Consider the following 12,645-nt stretch of genomic DNA (forward strand, 5'->3'; position numbering starts at 1 on the left):
GCACACTTATAAGGGGGTGTTACTCAGGCACTTGTTGTAGGTTAATCTGTGATCATGGTCAAAGTCTTGACCAGACAAAATTTCACCTTGACCTGTGACTTGAAGATTTTTTCAGTGTTTGACCTGTGACTTTAAATATTTCTTAAATTTTGACTGCCCCAGCCCTATTTTCCAATGTGCACCTGTGCTTATAACATAGTGTGTGTAACACCCCTTGCTTATAGTGCAGGGGTATACACAAATACTGCTAGTATTATGTTTAAGAGTCTGACATAATAGTCACCGGTGCTCTGTAAATTTGGAAATATATAGAGCAATTGCATGTGACATCACAGTTGTGGCATTCAATTGAAACACGTAGTAAAAACTTTAGCATTTGTACAGCCAGGTTCTGGAAATATTACATGTTTCCATTACCTACAGTTGTAGAGTGACTTACATACTAGAATAGTAAGACTGTAGCCAGTCTGCTTTCTGATGAAAGTGTCATCTATTTTATCACAAAATTTTGAAACAGGTCCACTTGTGAGTTGGTATAGCGAGGGACTTAACTACTTGAATTATAGTAGGTACAAACATTTTACAAATGCTAGTATATATATACTCCACGTAATTTTTGTAGTCTGGTGGTATGTGATGCCCCTTATGTAGTCTACTTCAATCACTGCCATGTTCACCTCAACATTTAGTACCATGGCTTTGTTATGGCTGGGAGTTGCTATTATTACGATGCTACCATACCATTAGATGGCCAATATTTTTTCACATGTGTTGTATCGTCACTTCTGTGTTGTTACTTCAGATTATTGGTTATCCCTAAAATCCTTTCATAAATATTAAACAACACTAGCAAAGGGTGCTTGTTTGATTTATAGTAGGGGCAGTAGGACAAGTCCACTTGATCATGTAGTATTGCACAAGTACTAAAAGTATTTCACGTGAGCTGACTAGTCTCTGTACAAAGAAGAAGGGGCTCGACACATTTTAGTTCTACTTAGTTTGTTGTTTGAAGTGGTGTGAATCATGATTGGAAAAATGCTGCCGGTATGACTTATAGTAATGACAATGTGTGGCGGTCACAACTTTCACATAGTAACAGTGATCATCAATGATTACAATACAACCATTGTTGTGTGATCTATTACTTTCAACAGGTGGTACTACTACGTTTAATTAAAACATTTTTGTTAGTGCTTCGTAGTGCATGTGGTCTTGTCCAACCCCCTGGATTTGTACATTCAACCTATCCATGCTTTATTTAGAATGCAAGTATGTCTCACCGTTTACCAGCTGGCACAGTGATGATGTATTGGATACAGTAAAACCTCGGTTTCCATTGGGCCAGTTTCCTGACCTTATTAAGCAGGTGGCTGCATTAACAAGTCACTTAGTATACTGACACATTATTACAATGGTCAATTTAGACAGATGACCTAGTGATCTTGCTAAACAAGTGGCTGCATTAGGTTACACAAAAAGGCTTAGACATATTCAATGGCCAGTTTAGACAGGTGCATGACCTTAACATACAGTGACCTGATTCACTGTACTTGTATTGTAGTGGCCATTACGCCTACCACAGGATGGTTGTATGTGGTAACAGGGCTGCCCACAGGGGGGGCAACTGGGGAATTTTGCTCCGGGCCCCAGGATGCTCCATCAAGGGCCCCTTGAATACCTGTTTAAAAGATCGATATACTCTAATAGAGCAGTCAGATCTAGATACTCTAACAGAGCAGTCACAGTATTCTTCAGAGGAGCAGTGTAGCAAGCTTATAAATAAGGAGATATGGTTGGTGAGAAGTAGCTATTGTCATTGTCAGTATGTAATGACCTTTTTTTTTTTTTTTTGGTCTTCAACTTATACAGCTTGTGTGAAGTTGTGATTCAGAATGGAAACCTCCTTGTCCCTGGGCCCTGAACCCCTCAATTTCTCTGGGCGGCCCTGTGTGGTAACTATATGTAATGTGCCATACATTGTAGTTACTTTTCAGAGCAGGTACTAAGGGTTCATGTAATACCAATATTCCTGGAATAAGTGATATTCAGTACTGAACATACAACTGAAATTGACAATGTAGATAAATTAATGCCAAACTTTGCCATGGCCTCATTTTACCTTGTAAACATTTTGTACAGCTTGACTTGCAAGCATAGGTACTAGTGTTGCACCGATATGAGATTTTGTCGATATTCCGATAACCGATATCGGATAATATTTTCAAGCCAATAAATGTAGCTGATCCGATATAGCACAACATGTCTATTTTGTAGCAAGTTTTACTAGTAGTTTGATCGCGAAGGACCAATTTAGCTTGTTTATATAGTGGTAGCATTGCTACAACAACAGCTGACAGTACACAGAAGTAGTAATAACAATATTGAAAATGCAACTCAATGCATTTGTAAACATCATTTGATGCATATGAACATGTATTTCCAAATATATACATATATCTGTATCTGTTGCTTTTTAAATCGTGGTGCCAATCTGATACCGATATACAAAAAACACAGCCGATATATGGTTTTTCCGATAACCGATCTGGTTATCGGTACAACACTAGTACTGTAGGTACTTATATTAGTATTAAAGCACATCAATACCGAGGCATTATATTGTTAGGTATCACCCACCCCTAAGAGGTATGTACACAACTTGTGTCAGCAGTAGATAATTTTCCTTGTACTTAATTTAGTGTTCCAGTGGATTCCTGATGGTTAGGTATTAGTGTACAGGTGAAATGGAGACGTCATGACTTTTCACACATGAATCTGTATGAAATGAATGGCTATAACAACAACAAGAGAAGAACACTTGAAGTATCCAAAGCTTTCAAACTTGAAACAAATTAAAATATTATATTAGTGTCATATTAAAAGGGTTTATGAGATTATGATAATTCTGTGTGGTACAGTGTTATAGTTCTTTTGTACATTAATGGATACCATGTGCATACAACCAAGAGTTTATAGCATAAAAATGAGAGTGTCAAACTAAAAATTGCACAGAGTCCCTTCCAGTTGAGGTAATGAAGAGTGAACTGGTAGTTGGAGAGTCTCAGCACTTCATGGTGGTGTCTTGTCTTCTGAGCTGGGAAATATAGTTGTGTACATAAACCCACTGTTACAATGAGTAGTGAAACCACATTTGGGACCAAACTTATGAAGTACGTCTGTGGTATGGTCACTAAAATGTGACCAGCTGATCAGTCTATCATTTTCATACATTCCTCAAATTCCATTTTACTGCTTCTGTTATTGATAGTAACAAAGGAGTGGACAGCCTAAGTTTTAGCCATAGTCTTGGAGTTAGTTTGGGTGGTTATTTATGATGCAGTAGAATAAAATTACCATTGTCATTTCTTTGTTAGAATAGCCTTATGTTTAGTGTACACAAAAAAAATAGAAAAAGCACTATATATATACCTTGATGGATTTGCTAGTTTATGAACAGATTGAGCCTAGTCCCATCTTATAGCTTGTTTCAGCCATGACATGAGTTACAGTATGATCAATTAATTAAGCACCTGTAATTTACTAATAATCACATACCTAACTGAATGAACATGACACAGATTTTCTTATGCTTCCTGAACAGGCAAGTCCAGACTTTTTTGATTTCAGCTGCATTTCAAAGCAATTAAATCGTGCACAAAATTTTCATGAGACATGCATACTTTTTTACTCAGTTTATTTCAATAGTAATAATAGAATTTTGCCAACCCCACCTCCCAAAAAAAAACCACTTTTATTCAACTGGTCACAAATGATCTTTAGGATGATTGTCCACAACTACATTGCACATCTGCAGCAATAGCCAATGAAGTTGACTCTTTGTAGAATGCATATTTGCTGCTCAAATTCCATTGGCAACGTAGTCACGGACAACCAAACCGCTATAGGTTGGGACCTACTTGACATGATCAGGTGGCCTTATTAATGAGGTCTTGAAGTACTCTTTTCTCTCTGGGGTCTACTTGACATGGTCATGCACTACAATGAGGTGGTCTTATTCAAGTATGCTTAGTTAACCCTTAAACCCGCATGTAATTTTTAGGAACAATGCACTTAAAACACATACGCCGATAAATCGGCTCAAACAAAACCTTGTAGCTATTGAATTAAGAAAGATACTGCTACACAATTTTTGCCATTATATTCGTGATGTAATAAGGAATAAAATGGTACCTAGGGATTTACCCTTTGATAAAAGCATGAGGCCAGAATGCCAAGAAACAACGTGTACACAATTAAAACAAGCATGCCATTGCATACCTTCAGAAATGGACCATAACTCTGTCCCAGTTCACTGTATCAAATAAACACTAGTAGCTTCATCATTCATTGGAGAATCACGGCATATAAAGCTCACGTGAGTCACACATTTTTAAAAATGGCTACCAGACCATGCGTTCACGAGGTAGGGGAAACCAGACATCAATCTTCAGTGCATCATATGTAACAAGTGAGTAAATGTTGTTACAACGACTATTCATCGTTGTCTAAGTAACCCAATAAATATATATTTTCCAGTGCTAAGTGGTTTTTGGACTAATGTAGTTAGACAAGCTTCATATACTGCCGGTTTACAACCCATCACGCATTCATCCAATAGTAATAATTGTGCGTATTTCAAGCTTTATAAAAAACACTGATATATCGGCACGTGCGGGTTTTAGGGTTAAGTGTAGAGCCTACTCAACATGTTCACTATTACAAGGTGGTTTAATTAAAAGGGCCCATTAATTAAATATAAAGATATCATACCTTGGCAGTGACATGTCTAGGTTGAGTTTTGCTCCATCTCTGAACCTTGTCACACATCATCATCTGGTGTTACATAGTTTCAATGCATTCCTTTAGCACTAGGAAGAGTTCTCATAAGTCTAGCTATATTAATGAAAAGTATAGTGCACTCATTGTTTATAACAATTCTGACATTGCCATATGTAAACAGTTAAGTGAAAAAAAAACAATGTGCTGACAAGGACATGACAGCACTACAATGGAACTATATAGAATAATATACATCTTGAGATTAAACAATACTGTAGTGTTATCAAGTTGTCCGTGTTCTGATTTCAGAGGTCTACACTAATACATATAGGACCATGAACAAGTGCCCCGATTATCAAGGTGGATCCATGTGTGCTAATTTTAAAGTTTGTTTCAAATGGGGCCATGGATCAGTGCCCTGATTATCAATTTCAGTAGTCTCCACATCACTAAAATTCCCCAAGAATTTCCCCTTGTTAACTCTCACCACATCTGAGCAGTAGTTCATAAGTTCCCTCTCCTTAGATGTCTATATCAAAATTTTACGATGTCACAGTCTCACGTTCCCTAAGCAGCTTGATGGCCACTTCTGTCATCATACAGTATGATAGTTACTGTATAGCAGGTACCACAAAGGAGTAGGCGTGGCCCACAAAATATCACCCAAAAACAGCCTCAATTTTCCCCTGACAATGATGAGGCAGTATTGGTTAGGTGAAACTAAGCCCAAACAAGCTTTCAGATCAACCCAAAATGCTTTCAACAAGTTGCTACGAAATTTTAAAAATAATTTATTTAATGGAATTTTCTACTGACTGACTGAGTAACTGACCGATGCCTTCAGACAAGTGTAACTCGATAACGGCTAAGGCTACAGGCTTGATGTTTTCACTGTTCGACATCGCTTCGGCCCAATAGGTGCCTTCTGGCATACCGCAGTACGTACATACAATGCATTCTTCATGGACTTACCAGTGTCCTCCTTTGTATCCCATTCATCTTTGCTGACAGCAAAAAGTGTCAATTTGACGATAACATGTGATGGCTTCCCTTCGTAACGGAAATCGTCCGTATTTGTCATAGTGGCTATTTTGATATCAGAGGTGCTTTTCAAGCAGTTCTTGATTTGTACTGCTTTGTAACTGGTTGAACATAGCCGACAACGAAGTGTAATGGATACTTCACTTTTCAGTCAATAATTGATATAACTGGGACGCGCGGCACCATTTCTTTCTTTCGGTATGCATGGATTACAGAGGTACTTTTCGAACAGTTCTTGATTCAAAATGCTGCGTAACGGGTTGAACATAGCTGACAACGAAGCGTAATGGATACTTCACTTTTCAGACGATAATTGGGGCGTGCGGTGCCATTTCAGATGTGGTATACGTGGGTTCACCAGTCATAATAATTTATTTACAAAAAAAGTTAACAAACAAGTACACAGAAAAAATTGGAATTTTCAACTAGAGTAGGGACCATAACACATTGATGAAAAGTACTGAAACAAGCTGGAGTAGTGCACAGAAGTGTTATATCCCTACTGTGCTCAAGATACCATAATGGAAATGCACAGTAGGGATATAACACTTCTTATTGTTTTACTGTGATTTAATATCGTGCACTACTCCAGCTTGTTTCAATACTTTTTGTCAATGTGTTATGGTCCCTACTCTAGTTGAAAATTCCAATTTTTTCTGTGTACTTGCATAGACTTTAATTAGCTTCCACTAAATCTTTACACAGAAATATACATTGAAATACACAAAAATTAAACACTCAATTCACACACATGCACACACTAGTCCTGGGCAATACTGAAAATGATGCTATTTGATATATTGACAAGTTCATATTCACAATATGATTAAATATTGATAAGTATAATTAAATTTGTCAAGCAGTGAGACTAGTAACATAACATAACATCATATTATATCATAGAATGTGAAATGGTGCCAGACAACAGCTGGAATTTGCCCATAATCAAATTACCTTTCCTTGTAGGTATATAGCAAATGCAAGAAACACAACCACTAGCCAGATGTAATTAGGCAATATAGGTGATATCAGCGATTATATTGTTTAGATGATATTATTGTGGCTCCATAATTTACCTCAATATGATATATTGTGTAGTTCAATATCGTCACACACACACACACTACCATCCCTCCAGAACAAAGTGTCTTTACACTTTCACTCCCAAAGTAGGATGAGCTAGCAAATTATTTGACATCAATGACATAACATTGGAGGAAGAGTTATTGATGGACCTTAACTTCGACATCATTCCTGAGTCACAACCCACGAAGCCTCTCTTAGATTCCAATAAAGCCACACCCCTCGGAAGAGGCAGGCAAATTCCGCCTTCATGCTCTCTTGGAGCTTAAGACTCCGATTATCAATCCCAGGTTTGAGGCCACCACCCCCTCAAAAAACAACTGTATATTAAGGATCATGGAGGTTTGCACTTTCTTGCAAAAAAAAATTTTAAAAAAATGACTGGAAACCAGCTACTTTACAATACCTTTATTGTGCATGGTTAGGTATAACCTAGTGCAAAAGTGCCTTTAGTACGACCAGGAGCTCATCGAGTCCGTAGGACGAGGGAGCATGTAACTCCGTAAACGGCAAAATTCAAACATGGCGTCGCAATTTATTAATAGTAATTTAAACAGTAACCGTATAAGGATAAACACATACCGCGCATGCTCGCTAAACCCGTTACTACTGGCACAATACTGTAGTCTTCTTGCTCCAGCAGTGAGCGATGAAACTCGATTCCTTCAGTATTTACTGCAGATAACTCTGTGCTGCCGCCGTGGACTGATAGCCGGCCCACTTACGTCACGCGGTAAGCAAGAATGCTTTCTAGCAATCTCCAATCTTGTCACTATTTCACTCCGTTAGTTAAGCCCTTTCCTCGACGTTTCCTTCCTTGCCATCTCTTTCTTTCACGAATTAATCCAGGTGCTGCATATTTGTGGCATGATTATTACGTAATTCTTTACCCTACGATACAACTTCTACTATATAAGGAATATACTATGTTAAGAAATGTCCGCCATGTTTGAATTTTGCTGTTTACGTTGTGAGTATGCGGAGTTACATGCTCCCTCGTCCTACGGACTCGATGAGCTCCTGGTACGACCTGTTGTTACAATTTAAAAAAGATTTATTTGGTGGCATTTCTACTCACTGACTGACTGCCTAACTGCCTGAGTGACCGATGCCTTCAGAGAAGCATAACTTGATAATGGCTAAGGCTAAGGGTTTGATTTTTCTCATTGTTTGACATTGCACATAATACAACAATACAAGTACCTGTAGCAATAAAATACTCTAATAGAACATACACTAAAATGTTCTTACAATGATAATCCATCTGGAGAACTGATGTCTTGTCTATTACATACCTGTGAACATGGAGGAAGATGATTACAACATGTTTACACTGGTCAATAGTACAAATACATGTCATGTGTTGTAACAAGTGAACTATCAACAGTAACAAGTGATCTATTAACAATTGCAGTTACATGATTGTTGTGAGCACATAGTACATTGCACACAAAAAGGTACACATAGATACAACAAAACTTTAATACTTGTTGTAAACACACATGTGAGCACGAAGATGCACGCACACACACATGCATGCACGCACACACACACACACACACACACATGGTACTCTCACTTGTAAAGTGATAACAATACTGGTAGGGAACACTGAGGTAGTTTATCAGGTGAAATTTGTAGTACCACATTCACATAATGTACATGAGAGTGTCCTACAATATCAGAAGATCAACATCACATTTGAAACATCAACTACACTATCATACAGAACTACTTGTACACATACTAAATAATTATTTGAACAGGGAATTGAATAATTGCATGGGTGGCAAATAAATATACACAGCCTGCTATAGCCTTGCAACAACTTTTTTTTGCAGACAAGCAAGCCTAAACAGTTATAAAACAATTACAACATAATACCACTGCGTTCACTGTCACACGTTCATTGCCATCGTACTGATTGATTGTCGGTTTTGGCTAATCGGGTAAGTATTTCTCCTTCATTACCAATAGACTATGGTACGCATAGTATGCTTTGAAGTTTGGTCGTTAATTAGATATTTAAAATCCAATAGATACCCGGGGGTAGGTATCTAAACTGGTTAGATACCTGTGACAAAATTATTTGTCACGTGCGTCACATGTTTTGCTGGATTCCAGTCACAACAGCCATCAGAAATCATCGCTAGTGTGTGAAGAAAACATCACTGGATAATAGAGATGATCGTATTCATCTAGGAAGCCTACCAGTGAGTTGTTTTAACACTAATTCAATCAGGAAGCTGCCATTATTGGCAGTGACCAGAGCAGCACGAACCATATATAGTCTAAATTGGTTATTGCCCAAATCCACGGTATCTTCGCTATTAGAGACCTTTGGAATGGCACATAATCTCGGGCTTTGCCCTCGGTGATTATTGTACCTGGATTTGTGCAATAACCTACACTTAGCTAATATTGGCTTACACATTTTCCAACTGATTATTGGTGCAACACTAGTTTTGTACCAAGTAACAGCAATTTGCAACTTCTAAATTTTTTTTCTATAAAATTTGCATCTTGAACAAGACAAGCCCATGTGTACATGTAATGATATTACACAAGTACTGAAGATATTTAACGTGAGCTGAATAGTCTCTGTACAAAAATTAGAGTAAGGAGCATCTCAATACAGTTCTACTTAGTTTGCTATTTACAATACACTATTCGTAAAACGCTGTCATTATGGAGTAATTACGACTTGATGATGTGTGGCAGTCATGATAGTCAACAGTAACAGTGATCAACAATTAGTTAGTGCTTCGTAGTACACATGATCTGGTCCTCAGATCTGGTGGTTCTACCCACTGTGTTTTACCCAGTGTCTTCAATTCAGGTACAGGTAGTGCTTATAAAGAGCACAAAACTAACTTGGTATAATATGTAATATTGAGATCACATGATCCGCTGTAGTAGTCTGGTGATCCCCACTAATCATCAGGTACTCAGTATACAATGACAAGCTGACAATAACTGCTCCTGACTGGGAGTGGTCTATAGTGGAATAATTGTAAACAAACATATGAAGTATTGAGACAATGTCTTCCTGTATAGTGAAACCTGTCTTTATATAATTATCAACCACTTGCTTAGACACATCAAGTCAGGTTCCACTGGGACAGAATACACTTCATTTATGTACATGCACCATGTAACTAACCACTCTATGTACATAAACTAGATGAATAAAAAAATTTTAAAAGGTGAATATGGATCGCTGAAAAAAGCCATGAAACAAGAAGGGATCGCTGGGGTGGTAATGTAAACCACAAATTCCTATTTTGACTCTGCCATAGATTTTAGTTACATCCTCCATCAATTTGAATGGTTTACATTACCACCCAGTGATCCCTTCTTGTTTCATGACTTGTTTTGGCAATCTCTAATTCTCCCATTAAAACTTTCAATTTTTTATTCATCTAGTTTGTGTACTTTTTATTAATCCAATAATGGATTTGTTCTATTGATAGTAATTTTGAATATGCATAGTAATGTAGTCAATGTTTCAGTACACACATGAAACTGATTAAATTACAATGTACATACAGAGTCTCCTAATATGAGCTAGAATTTACACTACTAATGTTTTTAATAGCTGTCAAATTCAGTGCAATGTGTTATCAGATACACTTGACTGCATTATTAAAGTATTTACGTGACTGCTCTATTATCTTGGGTAACCCGCCCATGTACAATAATAATGGAGCGAAAAACCATCTTGCAACAAAGTCTTCAGCACAGATGAAGCTTCCTGGCCTATACTGAGTTTAATAAGAGAACAGATTTTATTAGCAACAAGCAGCGCACAGCAGAAAACCTACTCTGAATATGATCTTGTATGGCTTTGCATGTGTAATGGCATATTTGACAAGAAGAAACTGACCAGTTAGGGGTGTTTCCATCTGAAAACAAAATCAAAAAGTTCAAGGACTTATGACACATCTTGTTACTTTTATCCATTTTTCAAGTAACAACAATGATAAACACACACACTGTATTAAAGTATTGATGTTAGTGTTCCTGACAAGAATCAAACACTGTTGCAGTGATTGTGCAGGGCCAATCAAACACTGTAGCCTTCATTGCCTGTGTCATTCCGATGGCAAATGCATCATGTGAGCTGGGTCATGTGTCATGTGACCTTAACAAGTACTAATTTTACTATCCCAGTACCAAAATCCTTAATGAGTAGTTGAGTATTTGCAGTATTAGTTTCAGCCTATTATGAACCCACTATCGTAGGAATAGTTGATCTAATAAAGTTATTCATGTAAAAGTTGGTTGTTTCATGGGCCCAAACAACCCACATTATATTCACTGTTCTATTCTGTTTTGGCTTAATAATTTGTTTATTTTTGTAGCTACTTTGTTTACCTCTGTTAACTAGTGGAACAGAGGCGTAGCCACACCCGGGCTAAGCCCTGGTAATTGAGGAATTAGCCCAGGTAACTGAAGATAAAGCCCTACAGCTAAATCATATTCATAGTATAATTGTACAATTAAGTTGATGAACTAAACTATCTATATAGTTACCACAGTCAGTCCCTTTACTAATCCTGTGGTATACAACGCTATACACAAGCTTGAAATCAAATCTATAAACAGTCCGTAATCACGTGAGTTACTAGTTCGATAATTATGTCAAAACAGGAATTCCAACCAGCGTACCCTTCTTGGTTGCCAGAAAGATAAACATCAGTGATGTACTGCAAGGGCTCAATGAATTAGTTTAAAGGGGCTGCCATCCAGTCGTGATAGCTTGGCAGCTGCAACAATTGCAGCTAGCTACACCTGAACTTCTTCCATTTAAAGTGTACATGTATATCAGTAATCCATGCTTCTAATTATATAGTCTACTCTAAGTACAGCTATAGATTATCTTACTCTGACGGACTCAAAAGTAAAATATTCATACCTATAATAACTACATGCAGCATTAATTAAGCTTGTAAAAAAATATGCATAGATCAAGGCTTAATGGCTTAATGCTGTATAGCTACTTGTATACTCAGGAAATAATTTGAAACTAGCGTAAATGCACTGCACACAGTTGCTAAGTTGCATATGAAAATTAATGGCTCCTTTTAGCTGCTATACATAGCCACTATGACATCTCAATTTTCCTCAATCATCTACTAACTCCTGCATCCAAAATACCACTTCAAATGAGCAATTTTTGATGCAAATTGCATCTGAGAGCATCTAAAATTTCAAAATTTCCCTGGGGGGCATGCCCCCAGACCCCCCTAGAAGGCAAAATGCTTTACATTTTGCATAGTGTGCTTTGCACACTGTTAAGTGCCTATCAATATACAACAGGGTACCCTATGGTGATGAATTTTACCTGTAGCCCTGGTCAACATAAAAGTCTGGCTATGCCACTGCTATGCCACTGTAGTGGAATAAAAAAATTAATTAGGAATCGCTATAAAAAGTAACAAAATAGGAAGGGATCGATGGGGTGGAAATTTAAACCACAAATTCCTATTTTGACTCAACTCAAGTTTCCAAGTTTCCTTGGCTACATGACACACTATAGCAAACCAGTTAGTGTATAATATGTACTTCAAAATTCCCACTAAGTTTTCACATATCACAACACATTTCTAAATCCCACACCATTACTACTTGTTGTCATTAGCAACATCATCAGTTGAACGACAGCTACAGGCGAAAAGACAAGTTCACATTATCTGTTTCAATTTTCTGTAACTACATTACCAAATATGGAAATTAGGT

The 12,645-nt window shown here is 37.4% G+C and overlaps 1 protein-coding gene across 2 annotated transcripts in view; it reads right to left on the reverse strand.

The window, feature by feature from the left end:
• Positions 1 to 2,850: 2,850 nt before the first annotated feature.
• Positions 2,851 to 12,645, reverse strand: part of LOC136245998 (uncharacterized) — a 220,963-nt gene continuing 211,168 nt past the window's right edge. The window contains exons 9-13 of one of the 2 annotated variants that reach the window (XM_066037454.1): positions 9,778 to 9,900; positions 8,483 to 8,576; positions 8,155 to 8,198; positions 4,771 to 4,893; positions 2,851 to 3,094 (exon numbers count right to left, since the gene is read on the reverse strand). In XM_066037454.1, the coding sequence (XP_065893526.1) occupies positions 9,844 to 9,900 (57 nt within the window). In that variant the 3' untranslated portion in view covers positions 2,851 to 3,094; positions 4,771 to 4,893; positions 8,155 to 8,198; positions 8,483 to 8,576; positions 9,778 to 9,843. The other variant, XM_066037455.1, reaches the window with a different exon arrangement.

The sequence above is a fragment of the Dysidea avara genome, chromosome 15, assembly GCF_963678975.1.
Source record: "Dysidea avara chromosome 15, odDysAvar1.4, whole genome shotgun sequence".
NCBI classification, from domain to species: domain Eukaryota; kingdom Metazoa; phylum Porifera; class Demospongiae; order Dictyoceratida; family Dysideidae; genus Dysidea; species Dysidea avara.